At 44.0% G+C, this 24,090-nt stretch overlaps 2 protein-coding genes across 2 annotated transcripts in view; both read left to right on the forward strand.

Moving 5' to 3' along the window:
* Positions 1–24,090, forward strand: part of ALDH1A1 (aldehyde dehydrogenase 1 family member A1) — a 57,448-nt gene that overhangs the window by 333 nt on the left and 33,025 nt on the right. The window contains exon 2 of the mRNA XM_048851155.2: positions 18,250–18,354. Within this exon, the coding sequence (XP_048707112.2) occupies positions 18,250–18,354 (105 nt within the window). The remainder of the gene's footprint in view (positions 1–18,249; positions 18,355–24,090) is intronic.
* LOC125637082 (zinc finger and SCAN domain-containing protein 29-like) lies at positions 516–10,328 on the forward strand. The gene is made up of 3 exons (XM_075128730.1): positions 516–3,931; positions 8,571–9,177; positions 9,764–10,328. Exons 1-3 carry the CDS (start codon positions 3,788–3,790, stop codon positions 10,204–10,206), a joined length of 1,194 nt encoding a protein of 397 aa, XP_074984831.1. The 5' UTR covers positions 516–3,787; the 3' UTR covers positions 10,207–10,328.

The raw sequence follows: 24,090 nt of genomic DNA on the forward strand, positions 1-24,090 counted from the left end.
GATAAGGTGGGTGAGATAATATCTTTTCTGAAGAGCTGTGTGTAAGCTTGAAAGCTTGTCTCTTTCACCAACAGAAGTTGGTCCCATAAAACATATTACCTCACCCACCTCGTCTCACTACTCAATTGTGTATTTACAAATGTTTACCTAGATTTAATTCTTATAGTGTAATTTCTGGGAACATTCTCTGATCTCTTCTGTCTTGAGAAACTCTTCCAAGGAGTTGGTAAGTTTTATACTACTATTTTTTGGTGTGCTGTCCATATTTTTTTCAGAAGCTAAGACCTGTGGTCATAAGTATCCTGGAAAGTGTAAATGACCCAGAGAAGGAAACATTTACATCATTGCAATGAACAGCAGCAAGAAAATAAAAGATAATTGTAGAATATGTTCACAATTAGTCTAATTTTTAAATAAACTGGGATATTTACAAACAGATTTTAAGAATTATGCCAATGATGTTGGTCTGGAGGAAGGTTTTTTGTTTTGTTTTGTTTTTTAATAAAACTAAAGCAAGGGTCCTCCTGCATTTGACATATGTTCCTACAGATAATAAACCTGTTTGTCTTGCTAAGCAAGTAACTATCAATAAAACAGCTAAAGTCCACCATTGCTAATTAGTCAGTATTATCAGGAACCTTGTACAATAGCAAATTCTTTCCATACGCATTTAAAAACACAGATAAGGTAAGCATGAAATGGATCCTCTGGGCTAACCCTAAAACCAGACTTGTATTCCTGCCTTAAAAAGACACTTTATGTGTTTCATACCACAGTACACAGAGAGTTGCAAGAGAGACTGAACTTTGAACAAACAGCAAAGTTTCTGCAATCTCAGACTTTCAGGTAGTGTTTGGTAGAGCAAAGTGAAATACAGCAATAAAGAGAAACTGAGAAACTTCTGTAACAATTGTAGCTTTTGCTGGCAGTGGCTATCTCAGATTCTGGACATACAGCAAAATGCCACATAGTATGTTACTGCTGTCTAGAAAAGTTCCCAAGTAAAACAATCAAGAAAGTGTTCTTGTTGCGACTTCGTGAGCTAAACTTCAGTATTTTCCAAAATACAAATATGCATGGGATTGAATTTTAACTTCTCACTAGAGTCAAAACATGACTTCTTTTCAAACATTAGGGTATAATCTGGAGAGCTCAGTGCCACTCAAGGTCAGCTCTTTTGGACCCAACTCTGCACCCCATTTTCAGGGAGACCCCAAATTGCTTTTGGTACCTATTTTTCATGAATAAAGACTTCAGGTTTGGGACCTCATTTTGTAAATATTTAACAAGCCGTTAAACCTGTGCAAGTGCAGTATAGTTCTGCTATGTGATAGCTCACTTGGGCTATTCCTGTCTCAGAGTATAAAGGGCTTAATCCAGGAAAGATACTTTAGGAACTGCAATGATGCATTTTCAACTGCTGAATTAAACTACAAACAAAAAGGAATGAGGACAAGGTGATGCCCCAAGTTATTGAAGATCTGAAAAGCATAAACTGGAATATTCCTCCCCATTCCCCACTGCTTTCTTTCTTAGCCAGCATAAACTCACTTAGAAAAAACTTTCACTAATAGGAGAGATTCTGTAGGTAACCACAGAACAGTTGTCATATCAGATGTTTTTACATTGCCATCTAAAAAGTGTATTAATAGGAATATGCTTCTTGCGTGTTTCATCTTTTTGCTGAAATAACTAATGCACAAGAGCCTCATCAGAGACTTTGCCATGAGGAAGGTATTTCCCTATATGTGAAGGTATACAGCTTTCAGCTAATTCAGAGTTTCATGTGCATTATCGTGTACTCAGGGATTGAACAAAGGGTCAAATCCAGCATATGAAAAGATCATTGAATATGTAAATAATTATGGTTCCAATCATGATTCACAGCTGTACGTGTAGAGGGAACCAGTTTCACTTCTGCCCTACATAGCACTTTCCTCCTTTTCCAAAATCTCACTGAGGACTGTCTATGGGCCAGGAGACCACATAAAATGAGATGGTGAGCTGGGATGAGGGGACCAGGATAGGGCAGGGGGTGGGAAGCATACACAAGGTTACAAATACATCATCCTAATACCACACTACCAACCCATGACTAATTCTCTGACAAGCTAATATTGTCTAAGGCTGGACTGACTTTCCTAGCACCCTCCCCTCCCCGACCCTTTATGCGGCTTCCAGGAGAACCAGCTGATGGCAAAGCCCAGGTAGTGTGGCATCACTGAAGTTAAGCTTCAGGGATCCACAGAAAGGCCTGGGGGGCCCAGAACCAGTGCAGTTGTACAAACTTTTCAATCTTCACTCTCCTTGGACTCCAGCAGATTCTCAAATATTTGTAGATTCTAAGGACTGGACCATCTCCCTGTACAACATGGGAAAACTGCAACCCTCTGCCCTCCTTAGAATGATCTAGGGAAAACTCTCCAGGGGACCCTCATGGACTTTTCCTCACACCATGGGTCCCTTTCACAGGTTTTTCTACAACCAGGAGCAATGTGGCCCTAAATAAATTAGATCCATTTAGATCCAAATTAGATCCATTCCAGAGGTATTTCTATGATGATATAAGTATTCCCAGATCATAGTCTGTACCCTTCTCATAAAGCATGAACTAAGCATTCTAAAGAGATATTTAACACACTCAAGAGTCAATTGCCAGAAGCTGGGAATGGGTGACCAGGGATGGATCACTTGATTGTCTGTTCTGTTCATTCCCTCTGGGGCACCTGGAATTGGTGACTGTTGGAAGACAGGATACTGGGCTAGATGGACTTTTGGTCTGACCCAGTATGGCCATTCTTATGTTCTTAATTCGGATGGATTAATTTTTAAATTGTTAAAGAGAGTTTGGATCCTGAATTGGGGCATGATCCTGAATTCCTTCTATACCCAAAACTCCTTAAGAGATGTGCCGATGACATTCGTGAGTATTTTAGGTATGTAAGATTGGCTCACATGTACTGGTAAATATTTTACTTTGTTACATTAAAGAATTAGACAATGATTGTTTAACAAATTATTTCTGTTGTGATGCTTCTGAAAAGAGCAGGTCCTATGGCGCTCCAACAGCCAGGTATCAAAGCACAATTAGTTACTTATCAGGTAGTTAAATTACATGAGGTAGCAGAAAAAACAATATTTCTCTTGCCACCGCTGCTCTTCACAGTGTCTGAGGGAAAAACATGGTGTGTGGAAAGTTAAATCACTTACGGTAAATAAAGGAAAAGAGAAACAAATATAAAATGTATTTTAATCATTACAGCTAGAAGCAAAGAGGAAATAATAAAATGGTTTCAAATTTTTAAAAAAGGGTCAAATCCCTACTCAGCTGCCACCTAACCCTGTAGGTACCTAAAATCCCTAGGTGCCTGAATTTCCACCTTATAGGAGGTATGTTTCTGCCAGTGAGGATGCGCACAGCCAGCTCGTTCTAAGGCACTTGGGCACCTATTTTATGCCTCAACCCCAGCAAGATCCTCAGACTAGGCATTCCCCTGCCTATTTCATCTGATCCAGTAGGCATTGCCACACAAAACAGCCCTGGGGCAGAGGGAGAATGAGGAGGACTCCTCCATCTCAGCCTTTAGCGTGTGGCTAGAGCACTCACCTGGAAGTGGAATGTAGGGTTCAGTGTCCTCCTTTGCCTGATGTGGAGCAGGGATTTGAACTTTTTTTTTTCCCCCACCTCTCAAGTGAGGCCCTGGTTAGCTGATTATGAGATGTTCTAGTCTGCAGGTCTCTCTGTGTCTCCTACTGCAGCTGTTCCAATGTGTATGAATAATTAAATATGCGCTGGGCCAATGTGAGAGTGGGAATGACTCTAAGGCCCAGTGATTGGAGTACTCCCCTGGTTGGCGAGAGACCTGTATTCAAACCCCATTCTCCACACCTGACAGAGAGGAGAATTCAACCAAAGTCTCCAATGTCCTGGGTGAGTGCTAAAATGTATAAGAAAGGCCTTTTTCCTCACCTGCGTGCCTCCCTGGCATTTCTTGCGAAACATGGCTTAGACTCCTAACTCCAGCAGAGAGTTCATGGCTGAGAATCCCAGAATTTAGGCACCTAACTCTCAGAGAGGGGCAGGGTTTATATTATAGCCATCTCCTCAGCATTTCTGATTGACTAGCTTAGATGGCTCCCCTTGCAGCATGCTGGCTTTTGTGGGTCCCAATCTTAGGTGCCTAATTCTTGCTATGCATTGTATAGGGCCTAGGCGCCTAACTTGGGGCTGTGGCTTTCACTGGGTGGCAAGATGCCTAAAAGAGAAGCAATACTCAGCATTGCAATACTTAAGTCACTTTGTGGATCTAGCACAAAATAAGTGGGGCAGAATCAGACCCTGCAGATTCCCTTTAATAGTGTTTCAGGTTTAATTGACTGGTTTTTGATGGTCCATAGAACTCTTTAGGTTTAGCTGAATTGGTGGGATTTTCCATTCATACCCCATCAAACAACCACAGATGTACAGGATAGGGTGGCCAGGTGTCCGGTTTTCAAACAGAATGCCTAGTCAAAAAGGGACCCTGGTGGCTCTGGTCAGCACAGCTCTCCGGAACGTTAAAAGTCCAGTCAGTGGTGCAGTGGAGCTAAGGCAGGCTCCCTGCAGCTCCCAAAAACAGTGGCATGTCAGCCCTCCAGCTCCTATGTGTAGGAGCAGCTCCGCATGCTGCCCCCACCCCAAGTGCCAGCTCTACAGCTCCCATTGTCCGGGAACCATGGTCAATGGGAGCTGCAGGGGAGGTACCTGCGAATGAGGCATCATACAGAGCTGCCAGGCCATGCCTCCACATAGGAGCCAGAGCGAGGACATGCCACTACTTCCAGGAGCTGCTTGAGGTAAGCGCTGCCCGGAGCCTGGCCCCTTCCCACACTCCAACCCCCTGGCCCAGCCCTGATCCCCCTCCCACCCTGCAAACCCATCACTCCCAGCCCAGAGCCCCCTCCTGCATCTCCAAACCCCTCATCCCTGGCCTGACCCCAGAGCCTGTAGTCGGAGCCCTCACCCCCTCGTGCACCCTTACCCCCTGAGCCAGCCCGGTGAAAATGAGTGAGAGTGGGGAGAGTGAGCGACAGAAGGAGGGCATGGAGTGATTGGGGGGCGGGGCCTCGGAGGAGGGGCGGGGCAGAGGGCAGAGCAAGTGTGTTCGGTTTTGTGCGAGTAGAAAGTTGGCAACTCTAGTACAGGACTATAAACTTGGAGCAGTTATCACAGTTGGTAAGTGTACATGAGTGGATACCAGCTATTTTTCAATATTGTGTTTTAAATTTTTGATTTAATGTTAGTGTAACTGGGTACAGTGCTCCTATTACGGCCCTTGGGCCTCGTAAGAGCAGGCATTCTGGGAAATGTAGTTTCCCAAGAGGGACTGCAAGTCTTGAGGGCACATGACCAGGAAGTCAGGTGACCACCTTTGGAACAATATAATGGGTAGCCTGAGTAGTGAGCGCACTGTGGGGGAATATGATGGCTCTTAGTGAGAAGTATCTCCATGGCAGGAATTATAGGACATAGAAAAGGTTACCTGTAGAGAAGAGTGTGCTCTTCCCCTCCCAACTTACTGAGACCTGGTTGCCAGGTTCAGGTGTTTTAAGTTGTTTTGATGTTGTTTGAGTCTTTTTTTGATGATAAAAGCCAGCCCTGAGGAAAGAACCTTGGATTGAACTGGTTTATTTATTGTGGGGGGGGGGAGTTATTTTACCTTCCCTGGCTGGCATATCTGCCCACTATTTTACAGTGGGCAACAATTATATCCAGTTAGATAGAAATCTTTCTTGCCAAAGGATAAACATGGGGTAAATCCAATTTGTAGAGGCCAGCTTGAGTAACATGGGTGCACGCTGAGGTTTGCTGCAGAGCTGGGGATGAGGAATTTCATTTTGAATCCATAGAGTAGTTTAGGAACCACTCCTCAGTTGCTATTGAAACCTTTGGAACTTGAAGCCTTTGCAGAGTAGCCAGCTGCCAGTTGGCGACCAACTGTCAGAGGATTCATGCAGCAGATAATCCTGCCTTTTGTCACCCACATAAGGAGGTCCTGCCGAGCTGTGCTCCACAGCGTATAGTAGACGCGCACTCTGTGCAACCCCATGAAACCTTCTTCTCTCTTTCTGCAGAGCTGCAGTAGGTTCCACTTCACACCAAACCCTCTGCGGGTGAAATGCTGTCTGTGTGTGATAAATAACAATAGTAAGATAATAGCACTCTTTGTCTTAAGAGTGCCTTGCAAACACTAATCAATTTTCACAATGCACCTGTGGGATGGAGAAATATTATCTATATTTTCCAGATTGTGAAACTGAGCCATAAAAAGGGCAAGGGTGCCCAAAGCAATAGAATAAATCATTCTCAAAGCCAGGATCAGACCTCAGGAGTTCCTTGCTCCCAGTCCTATGCTCAGACCGTGAAAGTAAGCAAGTAAAATCCCCAGACAAGGACCTTAAGACTTCAATATTGCCTAAACCTCACAAGGCTGAAGCTAAACCCTTGCAGAGCTGCCAATTTCCCACATTTCTGATTGTCTGCAATGACTTGGAGAATTTGGAGAATCAGGATTTTACTATATTTTTATCACTGAAGATGAATTCCAGTCAAATAAGATTTTGCTTGCAGCCACCGTAGAGCTACCACCTGGGTCTGTATTTTGAAATACAAAGCTTCAGAACCGTAGAACAGTGTCAGAATCCATCTACAACAAATGTTGATTTCTAGTTCTAGTGGAAAGGACAAGAGTATGGTCATTATAAGACTTGCCATCTTACTTGAAGATCTCAGTGAAAACAATAGCTCTACCATGCACACCATAACATTTCTAAGTAAAAAGTTACTTGATGCAAAGATTTGACTTGTCAAAAACTCTTAAACCCAATGAGTCATATCCAGTCCTTACAGGTGAACATGAACACTCATACAGAATGTGCAACAGTGGGTGAACATCTGGCAAAAGAAACACCTTACTATGGAAGACCTGGCTATCTGACAGCAAACTACCACACCATGATGTAAGATAACTGCTACTGCTTTTGTAAGCATGGGCAATGAGTGTACTGCAATTCAAGCAGGCCAGAGGCTGATCTTTGTTGCAGCGTCTGTTCACATTGGCTTGTGCACTAGCTGGTTCTGTTTTCAGTGCACCACAGCCCATGTGTCTATGCAGGGTACACTCCAAAGGAGCGTAGCTGCCAACATACTCTGGAAAAAATAGCTCCCAGGGTTACAACATATGTAACATTGTGTATAGGTTGGATTTGGGCTTTTTGCACCATTTTCTTTAGTTCATACCTGTATAAGCAAAGTCATAATGTATCCTAATGGAGATGTTTGTATACTGCAATTTTCAGTGTTCTTGTACATTGTACAGGTTTGTACATAGTGAAAGGTTAGGATAAGGAGGAAGTGACATTAGGAACAATAATAAGTAAGGAACTCTAAAATAATAGCATTGTGTCAGTACGCTAAATGCAGTACTTAAACCAATATTTGCAAAACTTCCCCAAATGGTAACTTTTACTATTACTCCTTTCACAGACAGATATGAATTTGGCATACTGTAGCATCACCCAGCACTGTTATGTTAATATTTACCTTTTACTTTGTCTCTTTTCTTGGCAACATAGCTAGATGGCTTCATAGGATTTTTTCTTGTTAACCACCTGACTGCTGTGCATCTGTGCCCCCTCACAGCATCCACAATTTCATATGGACTCCTTAGGATCAACCATGTGAAATTGCTAGGAAGTCATATAGTACCTTATTATCTTTACAACTTTTGACAAGCCTGAGGTTCAGGCACTGTTGGCTGCAGGCTGTGCATATATCTCTTTGGATACGTAGACAAATACACCTCTACCCCGATACAACACGATCCTCGGGAGCCAAAAAATTTTACCGCGTTATAGGTGAAACTGCTTTATATCAAACTTGCTTTGGCCTCGAGCATTTCCGTTATTAATAGTAACTTCCCGCCCCCTGACTGACCCCTCAGAACCCCTGACCCATCCAGCCCCCCCACTCCTTGTCCCCTGACTACATCCTCCAGAGACCTCCCCGCCCAACCACCCCTCCCAAGACCCCACCCCCTATCTAAGCCCCCCTGCTCCCTGTCCCCTGACGGTCTCCTCCAGAGACCCCCGCGGCCCTAATCACCGCCAGGATCATAGAATATCAGGGTTGGAAGGGACCTCAGGAGGTCATCTAGTCCAACCCCCTGCTCAAAGCAGGAACAATCCCCAACTAAGCCCTAGTCTACACTAGGACTTTAGGTCGGATTTAGCAGTGTTAAATCGATGTAAACCTGCACCCGTCCACACGATGAAGCCCTTTTTTTTCAACTTAAAGGATTCTTAAAATCGATTTCCTTACTCCACCCCTGACAAGTGGATTAGCACTTAAATCGGCCTTGCCGGCTCAAATTTGGGGTACTGTGGACACAATTCGACGGTATTGGCCTCTGGGAGCTATCCCAGAGTGCTCCATTGTGACCGCTCTGGACAGCACTCTCAACTCAGATGCACTGGCCAGGTAGACAGGAAAAGAACCGCGAACTTTTGAATCTCATTTCCTGTTTGGCCAGCGTGGCAAGCTGCAGGTGACCATGCAGAGCTCATCAGCAGAGGTGACCATGATGGAGTCGCAGAATCGCAAAAGAGCTTCAGCATGGACCGAACGGGAGGTATGGGATCTGATCGCTGTTTGGGGAGAAGAATCCGTGCTATCAGAACTCCGTTCCAGTTTTCGAAATGCCAAAACCTTTGTCAAAATCTCCCAGGGCACGAAGGACAGAGGCCATAACAGGGACCCGAAGCAGTGCCTCGTGAAACTTAAGGAGCTGAGGCAAGTCTACCAGAAAACCAGAGAGGCGAATGGCCGCTCTGGGTCAGAGCCCCAAACATGCTGCTTCTATGATGAGCTGCATGCCATTTTAGGGGGTTCAGCCACCACTACCCCAGCCATGTTGTTTGACTCCTTCAATGGAGATGGAGGCAACACGGAAGCAGGTTTTGGGGACGAAGAAGATGATGATGATGATGATGAGGTTGTAGATAGCTCACAGCAAGCAAGCGGAGAAACCAGTTTTCCTGACAGCCAGGAATTGTTTCTCACCCTGGACCTGGAGCCAGTACCCCCTGAACCCACCCAAGGCTGCTTCCTGGACCCGGCAGGCGGAGAAGGGACCTCCGGTGAGTGTACCTTTTAAAATACTATACATGGTTTAAAAGCAAGCATGTGAAAGGATTACTTTGCCCTGGCATTCGCGGCTCTCCTGGATGTACTCCCAAAGCCTTTGCAAAAGGTTTCTGGGGAGGGCAGCCTTATTGCATCCTTCATGGTAGGACACTTTACCACTCCAGGCCAGTAACACGTACTCGGGAATCATTGTACAACAAAGCATTGCAGTGTATGTTTGTTGGCGTTCAAACAACATCCGTTCTTTATCTCTCTGTGTTATCCTCAGGAGAATCAGATATCATTCATGGTCACCTGGTTGAAATAGAGTGCTTTTCTTCAGGGGACACTCAGAGAAGCCCGTTCCTGCCGGGCTGTTTGCCTGTGGCTAAACAGAAATGTTCCCCGCTGTTAGCCACGGGGAAGGGGAGGGTTGAGGGGGTAGCCATGTGGTGGGGGGAGGCAAAATGCGACCTTGTAACGAAAGCCCATGTGCTATGTATGTAATGTTAACAGCAAGGTTTATCCTGAAAGAGTGTAGCCACTGTTTTATAAAATGTGTCTTTTTAAATACCGCTGTCCTTTTTTTTTCTCCACCAGCTGCATGTGTTTCAATGATCACAGGATCTTCTCCTTCCCAGAGGCTAGTGAACATTAGAAAGAAAAAAAAACGCACTCGAGATGAAATGTTCTCCGAGCTTATGCTGTCCTCCCGCACTGACAGAACACAGACGAATGCGTGGAGGCAAATAATGTCAGAGTGCAGGAAAGCACAAAATGACCGGGAGGAGAGGTGGCGGGCTGAAGAGAGTAAGTGGTGGGCTGAAGACAGGGCTGAAGCTCAAATGTGGTGGCAGCGTGATGAGAGGAGGCAGGATTCAATGCTGAGGCTGCTGGAGGACCAAACCAGTATGCTCCAGTGTATGGTTGAGCTGCAGCAAAGGCAGCTGGAGCACAGACTGCCACTACAGCCCCTGTGTAACCAACCGCCCTCCTCCCCAAGTTCCATAGCCTCCACACCCAGACGCCCAAGAACGCGGTGAGGGGGCCACCGGCCAACCAGCCACTCCGCCACAGAGGATTGCCCAAAAAAAAGAAGGCTGGCATTCAATAAATTTTAAAGTTGTGAACTTTTAAAGTGCTGTGTGGCATTTTCCTTCCCTCCTCCACCACCCCTCCTGGGCTACCTTGGTAGTCATCCCCCTATTTGTGTGATGAATGATTAAAGAATGCATGAATGTGAAGCAACAATGACTTTATTGCCTCTGCAAGCGGTGATCGAAGGGAGGAGAGGAGGGTGGTTAGCTTACAGGGAAGTAGAGTGAACCAAGGGGCGGGGAGTTTCATCAAGGAGAAACAAACAGAACTTTCACACCATAGCCTGGCCAGTCATGAAACTGGTTTTCAAAGCTTCTCTGATGCGTACCGCGCCTTCCTGTGTTCTTCTAACCGCCCTGGTGTCTGGCTGCGCGTAACCAGCAGCCAGGCGATTTGCCTCAACCTCCCACCCCGCCATAAACGTCTCCCCCTTACTCTCAAGATATTGTGGAGCACACAGCAAGCAGTAATAACAGTGGGAATATTGGTTTCGCTGAGGTCTAAGCGAGTCAGTAAACTGCGCCAGTGTGCCTTTAAACGTCCAAATGCACATTCTACCACCATTCTGCACTTGCTCAGCCTGTAGTTGAACAGCTCCTGACTACTGTCCAGGCTGCCTGTGTACGGCTTCATGAGCCATGGCATTAAGGGGTAGGCTGGGTCCCCAAGAATACATATAGGCATTTCAACATCCCCAACAGTTATTTTCTGGTCTGGGAATAAAGTCCCTTCCTGCAGCTTTTGAAACAGACCAGAGTTCCTGAAGATACAAGAATCATGTTCCCGGCCATCCCACGTTGATGCTGGTGAAGCGTCCCTTGTGATCCACCAGATCTTGCAGCACTATCGAAAAGTACCCCTTGCGGTTTATGTACTCGGCGGCTTGGTGCTCCGGTGCCAAGATAGGGATATGGGTTCCGTCTATGGCCCCGCCACAGTTAGGGAATCCCATTGCAGCAAAGCCATCCTCTATGACCTGCACATTTCCCAGGGTCACTACCCTTGATATCAGCAGATCTTTGATTGCATGGGCTACTTGCATCACAGCAGCCCCAACAGTAGATTTGCCCACTCCAAATTGATTCCCAACTGACCGGTAGCTGTCTGGCGTTGCAAGCTTCCACAGGGCTATCGCCACTCGCTTCTCAACTGTGAGGGCTGCTCTCATCTTGGTATTCATGCGCTTCAGGGCAGGGGAAAGCAAGTCACAAAGTTCCATGAAAGTGCCCTTACACATGCAAAAGTTTCGCAGCCACTAGGAATCGTCCCAGACCTGCAACACTATGCGGTCCCACCAGTCTGTGCTTGTTTCCCGAGCCCAGAATTGGCGTTCCACAACATGAACCTGCCCCATTAGCACCATGATGCATGCATGGGCAGGGCCCATGCTTTCAGAGAAATCTGTGTCCATGTCCTGATCACTCACGTGACCGCGCTGACGTCGCCTCCTCGCCCGGTATTGCTTTGCCAGGTTCTGGTGCTGCATATACTGCTGGATAATGCGTGTGGTGGTTAATGTGCTCCTAATTGCCAAAGTGAGCTGAGCGGCCTCCATGCTTGCCTTGGTATGGCGTCCGCACAGAAAAAAGGCGCGGAATGATTGTCTGCCGTTGCTCTGACGGAGGGAGGGGCGACTGACGACATGGCTTACAGGGTTGGCTTCAGGGAGCTAAAATCAACAAAGGGGGTGTCTTTACATCAAGGAGTATTTCAGGCAGGACTTCACGGAGGGTTCCAATAAGAAATGGTGCACCTAAGTTACTGTTCTTATTGGAACAAGGAGGTTAGTCTGGCCTCTGATTGATTCATGGCTTGATTTACCTCGCTGCACCTTCCCTGTGAGTGACTGCAGTGTGACCTAGAGGAATGAGTCCCCTAGACGGGGGAGGAGGCAAATGAGTACAAAACAAATCTGGTCTATTTCTTGTTTTGATCCACTCCATCAATCTTTTACATCTTTGGCTGGCAGCAGACGGTGCAGAAGGACTGCATGCATCCACATCTCATGGCTGCTCGGCAGAAGATGGTACAGTACGACTGCTAGCCATCCTCATCTCTTGCCTGCCCGGCAGAAGATGGTACAATACGACTGCTAGCTATCCTCATCTCTTGCCTGCCCGGCAGAAGATGGTACAGTATGACTGCGAGCAATCCGTATCGCCTGCCTGCTCACCATAAGACGGTTCAATAGGACTGACTGCAGGACTAAAGAGAATGACCTGGTCAAGTCATTCCAAATTTAGTCCCTGCGCCCATGTCTGCCCAGGCGCTCCCAGCCGACATGGCCAGGAGCACCTCGGACACGACGATGACGGCTACCAATCGTATTGCACCGTCTGCTGCCAGAAGGCAATGGGTTGCTGTTACTGTGTAGCAATGCCGTACCTCGTCTGCCAGCACCCAGGAGACATATGGTGATGGTTACCTGAGCGGGCTCCATGCTTGCCGTGGTATGGCGTCTGCACAGGTAACTCAGGAAAAAAGGCTCGAAACGATTGTCTGCCCTTGCTTTCACGGAGGGAGGGAGGGAACGGGGGCCTGACGATATGTACCCAGAACCACCCGCGACAATGTTTTAGCCCCATCAGGCATTGGGATCTCAACCCGGAATTCCAATGGGCAGCGGAGACTGCGGGAACTGTGGGATAGCTACCCACAGTGCAACGCTCCGGAAGTCGACGCTTGCCTCGGTACTGTGGAAGCACTCCGCCGAGTTAATGCACTTAATGCACTTAGAGCATTTTCTGTGGGGACACACACACTCGAATATATAAAACCGATTTCTAAAAAAACGACTTCTTTAAATTCGACCTTATTCCGTAGTGTAGACATACCCTAAATCATCCCAGCCAGGGCTGGATCCCACCCCCGACCGTTATCCACACCCCCACCCACTAACAGGCCCCCCAGGATGCCAACGCCCCTGTTCCCCATCCCCTGACTGCCTCGCCCCCAGAACCTCCAAACCATCCAACCCGCCCTGCTCCCTGTCCCCTGACCGCCCCCCGAGACTCTCAGCCCCATATCCAACCCTTCGGCCCTGGCCCAGCACTCTTAACACGCTGCTCAGAGCAGCGTGTCAGAGCCAGACACACTGACGCGCTAATTCACCAGAGCGCGCAGCCCCACCCCCCCCAGAGCGTGGCTTTACCACGTTATATCCAAATTTGTGTTATATCAGGTCGCGTTATATCGGGGTAGAGGTGTAATCTAAAATGTGTACAAAAATATAACTGTAGGATAGTAGGCATCTCAGTTTAGGAAATATTTTTGTGGACTTGAGGTTTTCTTATCAAAATATCCACCTTTACCATTTTTTTGGTCACAGTCAGTTTAAGTAATATATCTAGTTTTTGAGGAAATCAATCTCCATTCTCCCGAATGAATTTAAATCCTTTGTTACACAATTTATGTGGTGGTGATATCCACATGCTAAATTGCAAGACCATGTGATAAATATATTTATTCTGCTGTTACCTGCTTTCTGCCCTGTGGTAAATCAAGCAACTTAAAACAAATTCCTACTAGGCTGAGCTATAGAACAGGGTGATATTGGAAATGGGATTAAATCTTTCTCATGCTCATTCTGCTGCAGCTTTGTCTTGCTGCACCCTTTGAGTTTGGCTCCATGGTGGTAATATGAGGGACTGACGGAGGAGCTTTGTGCCAGAAGGTGATGGTTTTAGCTATGATATGCCTGCTAAAAAACCCCCACTATGAATGACAGTGGTAGAGTTAGAGCTTGTTGTAAAATATAATGGAGAGGGTGAGGGATCTGGATCCACAGATAATGGAGAATACTTGATAGGGGAGGGTACTTATTTTCACTATTGGTGGTCTTATATAATAATGCCCACAATAAAGACAAGCTAAGGTAACAGCAAGCACCAGTGTGAGCACTAATCTTTTTACCCATTAGGGTATTTCTTACTGATATTTTTCCTACTTCCTTTTCTAAACCAAACTATATGCTGCTTGTGAGGCATTTCACCAAAAAGTGTTGACTTTTTGTGAAAGAAAACTTAGCTCTTCAGAGCTGGTGAAGAAGTCTTTAATGGAGCGTGGATCTAGCCCAGTTAATAAACAAAACCTTGTTCTAGTTAACATTTATATAGAAACCAGTACCTTGAATTTCACCCAACTGTTGAGTGAATTACTTCCCACTTGGCTCTTTTAAAATTCAATATCAATGTTAAGATTTTACAGGCACTCAATAGTTAAACCCTACAGATCTGACATATATGGGGAGGCATTTTTCCTGTTTCACTCTCTCAGCAACTGCTGGGCCAGTCCAGTTTTGCACCACTCTTAAAAAGAGGCTATGTCTTAAAGGCACAAAAGAGAGCACAGTATTTGATGCAAAACTATTATAATCAGTTTACCAAGGTATAATGTTCACCATAAAGAAAAACACTTACCCTAATTTACCATGGTGACATGTGAGATGTCAAATTTTCCTTATAGTTACAAAAGAAAATAACTGCAGTATCTCCAACACCCCTTGCTGGTAACTGTAGGTAAATGTTGACTTTTTGATAGCAACTGCTTTGGTTTCTTTCACAGCATTTTATAGGGAGACGTTGTTTATACCGGCTGTACAGGCACTCATACTAACCTTCAAGCAGGATTTACAAGTAACTGAACACCAAGGAGAGAGACAGAATTACCCATTTATGAAATCCTCATTTTGTGTAGTTTTAGAACATATGCAGTCAGCTTAGGGACGATCAGTGTGGCCTAATACCAAGGGGAAGGAAAGTGCCATATGGAACAGACTACAAAATTCAGAGTAAAAAGCAGATAAGATTGGGTGGTGATTTTATCCCTGCCAATCCTGAAACTTCTCTGCTGTCTTTGAAGAAAGTGCTCACATTTGACTCTGTTGTCATCCAGACATTCTAAGGAATTCAAATATTTACTTCTTGCGGGGGATTATTCCAGAGTGAGAGTGAATTTGCAAATAAGATAATCAAATGTTTTCCTGTGTGAGTGACGTCATTTGTGTGTTTAATGTTACTGATGATGGATAATGATATCCATTCCATCTAGTTTTATTAAAGTGTGCTTCTGTGCCAGGATATCTCAATGTTCCTATCTGTGCGTGAGGGTGGTTGTTCCAGCTATAAAAAGGAAAACTGGCATGTGCTGCTCTTTCTGCCTGTATAAAGGTTAAAGCTACATATGTAATGCAGTTCCTGGCAAATATGAAATGATCTTTGGATGTGATCTCAGCAGTTTTAAGGTTGCTGCATAAACCAGTTTGATTATCTTTGCTTTATACTGGCCACAGTACATTTTTTGTTATTCATTATGTTTGTTAATTGCCAACAACGTGCTCAGTCCTATATAAGAGCTTAAAATCGAAAAGACAGAAACCATTAAGACAGGATACCCAGAGGGGAGAATAGCTTACTGTTTTGATTTGTTTTTAAATGTCACATACTAGCCCACTTCTAGTGTGGACCGTGCAAGAAGTTAGTCATTAGAAATCATTGGAATGAGAACCAGTTCCTGGTTTGGTTACCTGGGATGAGGAAGGTATTCCAGGCAAAGGCAAAAGCATGGAATAAGGCACAGAGAAAAATATGAGAGAAGGAGATAAATGGAACATCAAGTCTGGTGTCATTTATAGAGGGAAAATGGTGAGACAGACATGATAAAAGATTTAATCAGAGATATAGGGTGGAGCGAAGTTGTGTAAGGCCAAGAAATGCTAATCTGATGTGGTGGATGACAGGGATCCAATGAAGACACTCAAGTGGGTGGTGATGTAATCACAAAAACACTACGGAATATCAGAAAACAATTTTTTTCTCGTTTCCTATGATTGGAAATCCCCTTTTCACAAAATATATAACACTATAGCAGATACGTTTTAAAATCCATACACACACACACCCAAAATTAAAAGAACATTAAGGTTGCAAAGTGGAGCTCTCCTGGGAACTAAAGTTGGTAACCATCTTGCCTAAAAATACTATGTGGTTATGTAATTAAAGACCATGCACCAAGTTCCTTGCCGGTGTAAATTTGGTGCAGCTCAGCACCAGCAGAAAAATAGGCCCACACTATTGTAATACATACTTACAGCCTTCACTTTTGCGTTGCCAGACTTTTGAGAGCTTAACTTTGTGTCTGTGTGAAACTTCCTAGGGGTGTGTTGTTTTTAAAAAAATAAAATAAAAAAAAATGATAAAACAAACATAGGTGTTGGAACTAGGAATGCTGGGCGTGCTGCCGCACCCCTTGGCTTGAAGTGGTTTCCATCATATACAGGGTTTACAGTTTGGTTCAACGGTTCTCTGCACCCCCACTATGCAGATTGTCAGGGGGGCTGGAACAACAAAGAAATTCTGTCCCACACAAACCTTTGCTAGAAAACAGTAGGATACTCTCAATGTGTGTGCAGAACAAGGGAAGGGCTCCTGCAGGATGATGCAGGGCTGCTCTGAAGCGCTTCATCATGCCCTACATAATTTCAAACACTGACGGGAAGGATATGGGACTCCTTTGGAATGAAAACACATAGTCAACCTTAACTATAGACCTTGTTTCACAATCCATCTGTAATACTCTAGAATTAACATGGAAACAAGTTACTGTGTGCCATGTTCTGCTCTCAGGTCATGGTGCAACCTACTGAAGTCAGTGCGGTTTCCCCCACGTAGCTGAGAATGCAATTTGACCCACTATATTTAGAATATATCTCATTGCACAATGTTTTCACTTAAATAACACAATAATTTATAGTATTATAACAGTTTTAATAAGTTTCCGGTATCGTTGCATGCATTTTGAAATATACGTGCAATGTGTCTTTAAGATCCATCTAATCGTTACAAAGACAATCCATGTTTTGGCTAAATAAGCAGTGTCATTTTAGTAAATGCCTCTTGATCTGTGGATACTCCTCCATGAAATGAAATAGATTCCTTAGTTCCTGTAAAAGATTAATACCATTACATTTCTGCTTTTAAATAAGCTTTTTATTAGGATCATATTTAATGAAGCACCAGTCCGCAGGCCAGAGGGATTTGGAAATAAAATCACAGAGATTAGTGTTCCTTTTTATTTTTCTCCTGTGATATGGAAGTAAAGGAGTGTACAAACCACATTTTCTTGCTCTTGCACTATGCCTCAGTGGTTCCTTCTTTGTTGTAGATTTCATTAAATTGGCTGCAGCACTTTAGTGTTGTCTTTCATTTCAGAGACACATGTTGTTTGAAAGGAAATGAAAGAAAAGTTAGATAAACAGTTAAATAAAATTGCTCTCTCCAAAACATCTATGACTGCTCTGACCTAGTTGTTTGTCGTCTTCTGTTAGGTGACAAATCTTCTGCCTCTGAGACACAAAGGCTCCCCTGGCAGCAAAACCTGTGTGGTTCTGCTGGGCAAAGGGGAGACAGGATTTCAAGAGGGCTATACAGGGAGTTTACATTCCCTGTGCAGCACAGAGCTCAGTTTCTCAAAGAGATTCCTGTATGCCTGCGGAGCAGGACAGGAGAATATACTGCTACACAATTCCATCTGCCGTCCCTACCCATGTTGAAGGGGTTTATTAATACTAGAGGAGCTGCAGTAGTTGTGAAAGTGGATAGAAGGCTCTGTAGGTCATATACTGCCTTCTATCCACTTGTGCTAGTTCCCTGAGTGCCAATGATCTTAAAGAAGCAATTATTTTATTATATGAGATGAAAGCCATGAGCGAATGTCTGCATTTTTTAAGTCATTGGTGACTCGAAGCAGATAGGTGAATGTTACTGAAATTTTCAAAATCTTTAAAATTCCACATTTATTTATCCGTATTTACTCTGCAGAACTCGAAGGGGCCTATTCCCCATTGATGCATAGGGACCTAAAACAAAAAAGGATTGTTGGATAGCTATCAGGTGATACCATACTAATATTTCATTGCAACAAGTAATAAACTACGACGATATCTGTGTTATTGATGATGTTCCACTCTTTGTTTCCTTATTTCCTTGCAGATATTTATAAATAATGAATGGCATGATGCAACTAATGGCAAAAAATTTGCAGTCTATAACCCTGCAACTGGAGATAAAATTTGTGAGGTTGAAGAAGGAGACAAGGTAGGTTTTTAAAGCTTTGCCATGTCACTGCTTTCTTTGTATCCAATCCAGCACTTGCAAGGCAATGGGACATATGCTGTGCTGGTGCCAATTGACACAGTTCCACGACTTCCGTGGAGCTATACCAGCTTCCCCCAGCAGAGCATTTGGCTCCATGACAGCTTTGCTATTGATTACGCTGAGACCAGGAGCAAGACCTTTTTATCAGCCACTACTCCAGTGTACAGTAGTTTGTGAATCTGGAAAAGGATTTAGTCGCTCAAGTAAACTTGAAAAAAGAGAACATTTAAGAAACAAAGCCCCAAACCCTGTGTTTGGCTAATTGTTTTCTTGATTCATCTTACTATTATTCTGGCTATTTATGTCTGAATTCTTTCCTCCCATACTGCCCAGCTCCTTCTTCTGATTGTTCCTTCAGTGAAGATATAATGACATACCTGATACCATGAAAATAACTGGGATACAACGTATTCATCACTGACTGATTTATTTCAAAGTTTTGCTTACTGTGAAAGCCTTTCTTAACAGTTCTATTCACACTAAGCGCATGTACTATGTAAGGACAGTTACAATAGTCAGCCACACTGGTATTTGGCCACGCTAGCCACGTTAATCCCTTAACTCATACATAAAATGTCAGGGAATCTTTGCTAACAAGTGGTCACAACTCTGTATGTATGTCTTTTGTGAATGATGACACTTCCAATAAGAAAGTGCATCCTTACAGCACAGTGGATCATTGATTTCATACAGATTTGCAGTGATGAATGCTGCCTGCTGGATCACCAGCACCAGTTCCTGTGAAATGGATCTGGCTCATACATTCCTAATTGTTAAGATTTGATGGGAGCTGCAAAAGGTGGTAATAGCTGAAGAGAAATGTACTTATTTTGCCATGTATAAGACCATTTAGGGGGGAAAAGATACACTTACATACAGATTTCAAAAATCTGGAATGGAACCTGAAGAGCTGAAGAGCAACTTTCGTATATTTTCATAATTTTGTATAATTTTCTGTTTGAAAAGACTTTGCTTAATAATACTATCTAGTTTCAGTGCACATTATCAAGTACAGAGAGATATGTTTAAATATAGCAGGCTCTTTTGTTTCCATAGTTTTAGGACTGATATCCAGAGACATTTTTTGGATGAACTCTCTAAAAGGAAGCCTGAGATGCGGGTGTTCTATTTCTAGCTGACAACTGTAGAAAAACTTTTAACTAGACCTGTGGAAAAAATTACTGGTTTTATCTGTTAATGTTTTCATTCATGCAAATATTTGCCTTTGTGTATGTTCATTCCCGAGCATGCATGTATACACAGGCACATGCAGGCACACATTTTTTCTGTTTCTATAAAGTTTTCTCATTTGTGACATCATTTTTGGCCTCAAAATTGGCCCGTTTTTGCTTAGAAAAGTTTGCACACAAATAATGAGTTTTGTGTATATAGATGGGTCCATGGTGAAATTAATAACAAAATGCAGAAAATACAATTTTTCAGGGCTTTTGCATTTCATTAAAAATATTTTGCACCTTTTTTAATACTAAGTACCCAGTCCTGTTTTCATTGTATATTTCATAACTCCCACTAAGTCAACAGCCATAAAGAAATGCTTATTGGGCTGAATCTTCAAATGTGATCACACCACAATTACCCTAAAAAAGTGAGATGGCCAGAGGCTAGGTCAGTCCCTTTTGTGACTTTGAGGATGAACAGGCTGGGACGCTACTTCCACCAGATGACACTGTCATCAACAGAGTCACTGTCCACACCATTATTCTGGAGGACCCCATGTAACCCCTTTTGCCTTGACTTATGAAACTGTACCTTGCTTTTAGAAGCCCTGGCAAAAGATGTTTTAATTACGCTCTCAGCTGGTGTAGAATGGTTGTTGGAAGTGCTTTTGGCAGATTGAAATCCCATTTGAGATGTTTATGACCCATTTGGATTCCAGTGTCTGAATTACTGTCAATGCTGTACTGTGGCTTGCTGTGCTCTTCACAATCTTTGCAAAGCCAAAGGCGAGTCATTTCCTCCTGAATGGAGCTATGACAGATAGGGGCCACTGAATCAGTACACTCAGTCAGAAGCCACTGCTGGAGCTGGATGTACCCAGGCAGAAGTCAGGGATGCTTTGTGCTCGCACATTATAAACTTGCATGGCCCAATGGAAGAAGGAGAATAGTACATTTGTGAATGTGCTTGTCGGGGATGGGTGGATGGAACTCATTGATCGATGGTGAGGGAGGGGTGGAAGGTTGGGGAGGGGTGGAAGGTTGATTGTCATGCAATATGCTTATGACCACTTCCCGAATGGGGTTGGGTGGTTGGTCCACAGTATGGACTGACGTAAGGAAGTGATTAAAATACGGATTGAGGTAGCTAACTGTTTAGAGGACTAGTGTTTGCATATTAATTCCTAATTGTCCCTAATCATGTGTTTTACCTTTATAATTTGAAATGTACATTGTGTGATGTGATGCAGTGATAGCAATACACTTTCTTGATGATAAAATAAAAAGCTTTATTTATAAACATGTATCAGGAAAGTACGCCATTAACCCATTGCCAGGAAGGCCAGCGGCCATTACCACACCAAAACACCAGTAACAACAGAACCTTTTTTAAAAAAAAAAAAAGCGCATGAACAAGAGCAAACAGAAAGCCCCTACTGTTGCATGTCCCCTGCCCCCACCCCCTATTCTCCTTGCCCTTCTTTTCCCTTTTGCCACTCGGTGCTGGGTGAGATGGGAGGGGGTCTATATGGAGGATAGCAAGGGGCAAAGTTGCCTTTCCCAGTCGTTCATGGGGCCTGCTTGCATGGGCCACCCAGCCATGGAGTTTTTCCCAGCTGTTTCTGGACTGCATCACAAGGCACGGTGAAAGAGAGTCAAGCTCCGATATGAGTGATGCAGCAGGAGCTGATATTCTTGTGGCCATTAGTGATATCAGCTGCTCAAGCAGTTCTTTCTGCTAAGCTCTGTCCTCTACCTTTAGCCACCATTCCTGTTCCAGGAACTGCAAAACAAGAGACAGCTCCCATGTTGAAATCCTGCCCTCAAACCTGAGCCTTTCCTCTTGCCTCTCGCCATGACTTTCCTCTCTCTATAAGTCCCTCCATCTTTGGTGCTGGACCTGCTTGTTGGCCCTCTCCAGAATTTCAACCATATGTTCATCATGGAAACAGTCTGTGAAGGTGCAAGGTGAAGGTTCAGGCTTCTGCTGCAGTATAGGTGAGCGGTGGAGGTGCTGCAGCCAAGAAGAGGTCAAGGGGCCTGGAACAGGACAAGATACAGAGGGATATTGTCTCAGATAAACTCAGAGCAGGAGCATAGACAAACTTCTTGTGGTATTTCAAGGACTTAAAATGTTACTTTTCCAAGCTTCAGACCACAGAAGCTCCCTGGACACAGCCTGCTTAATCCCAGCAACAGAAGTACAGGAACAATGGTAAGTTAATTTGAAAGCTGGTTTTTGCTTTCTAAAAATTGTAGAACTAGTTGGCCTTGCAAGGTGGGAGCATCAGTGGCTGAGCTCCAAAAGCTTTTTCTATCATTTCAGGCTTTCCATATTTTGGAGGACATAAAAGTCCTTTTTGTGCCCAATTGACACAGAGAGATGTTATTCTAGTCTGCTGGTCAGAAACCTGCAGCGTATGCAGCTGAAGTATTCATACGTATAGTGACTGAACAGCACATCTATGAGTGGAGTTGGCTGGTCAGCTACCAAGGTGGCCCAGGAAAATGATTCCTTTTCTGAAATGTGACTGCCTATCTGGAGTTCCTGTTTCAAGAAAAGTTTACAGCTATCAGCACCAGGAACTGGGTCATAATTCATGACTGAATCAACAGGATGATTTCTTAGCTTCCGCATGGCTTAGCCTGTTATGGCTGCCCACAAACACATAGAACTCCACAGCCATCCTCCTTATCCCCCCTCCTTTCCCCGGCCACATTTCTGGACAAAATTTCAAACTCTAGTCAAATATGGCACAAAGAGTTTTGTCACCTATGGACTGCATGGACTACTTCTAACTGACATGGACTAGATTAGTAAATGGAAAACATTTCCCCTTCCCTTCCCACAGTTCACTGTTTTCAGTCAAACTCCTCATAAAACGGGCATGAAGTCAGTGAGTTGCCCAAGGTGCAGTTCTGATCCCTGGTTTGAGACCAGAGTAATGTTAATCCACTCCATGAACTGGTTACCGAGCCAGGAAATTTGCAATGCTGCCAGCTTCTTTGCTATTTCCTGGTACACGTGGTCATTCTAAGTACTCTGACTAAAGTATACAGTTTTGCTGGCTTTATACCAGAGATTTACCCAAATCTGGCTGTGCTCCCATGACCATGAAGCAGTATGCTTTACAAAAGACTTCTTCTGCTCAGCCTTTATTGCAAACCCAGAAGAGTCTCATGGTGGGTTTGTAGCTCAGTGTTGGGAAGACAATGAAAGGGTTGAACACTGACCTACCAAGCTGCTGCATTACACCAATGGGGATTCTGTCTGTTTCCCTTGAGTGGATTGGAGATGCTAAGGACAGAGCGGACAAAGGAAGTTGGCCCATGGAACTGTGGGATACTTTTGGCAGACTCTCAGGACCAAGTCAGAGGAGGCTGCATCTACACTGTAAAGCAACAGAGCTTAAATCCTGGGTCCTGGCTTGACTTGGGCTCATACCCTCCACCCCTGCAGGGTCCTAGAACCTAGGTCTGAGCCCAAGAGATTTGTGTGTAAACAGAAGAGGGTTTGGGCTCAAGTCTGAATCTGGGCCCGGGCTTACTTTGCAGAGTAGACATACCCAAAGTTTCACTGTCACAAAAAACCCTTCATATTCAGCCTAAATGCCCCCTTCCTTAATGTTCTCGGATTTCTCCCAGTTTTATCGCTTTTTAGTAGACCAAATCATTTGTTTACTTTATTATATATTCAGCCTTTGAATACATAGGAGCTGTTGCTCAGCTTCCCATCCCCTTCCAGTAATCATTTAACCCTAATATGGTACTGATCCAGACCCAGCATAAAATATTCTGTCTGCAGCATAATTCTGTGGATTCTAAATTACAGGTTTCAGCACTTTACCAGAAACCTGTACCATAGATTTGACGATAGGATTCAGGTCCAAGTGTGATTGTCTGATAGGTTTCCAAGCATAAGAGCTGATTGTAAGATACCTGGCAATGTTTGGAACATCTTTGCTATGCAAGTTTGGATCTATTTCTTATAAAATAGATGGCTAGATAAAGTCCCTCATGAGAATGGTTTCCTGTGGTGTCAAATATCTCAGGAGGACTCATGATGTTGGATACATGACTGCATTTATTGAACAAAAACTCCATGTAGTGTAAAGCAAATGCACATCTATAACAAGTGTTTTGTTTTTTTAAAAAACCTAGTAAATCTGGCCCTATGAAATCTGGTCTTGGAATTTTTCATTCTTGTCCTTCTCCAGTCCAGGTTGTCTGTAGCTGATGCTCAGTGTGGCTTCATCTTCATTTTTCATTCCTTTTGTCCTTATCCAAAGAATTTCATAACCACTCTTGATTGTATCTCACTGGCATTGTAGGTATCTTTCATGTAAAGTGCTACCCCTCTGTCAGGGTTCCCTCCCTACTCTGAACTCTAGGGTACAGATTCGGGGACCCGCATGAAACACCCCCTAAGCTTATTTCTACCAGCTTAGGTTAAAAACTTTCCCAAGGTACAAATCCTTCCTGGTCCTTGGATGAGTAC

The sequence above is a fragment of the Caretta caretta genome, chromosome 5 (assembly GCF_965140235.1).
Source record: "Caretta caretta isolate rCarCar2 chromosome 5, rCarCar1.hap1, whole genome shotgun sequence".
Classification (NCBI taxonomy): Eukaryota; Metazoa; Chordata; order Testudines; family Cheloniidae; genus Caretta; species Caretta caretta.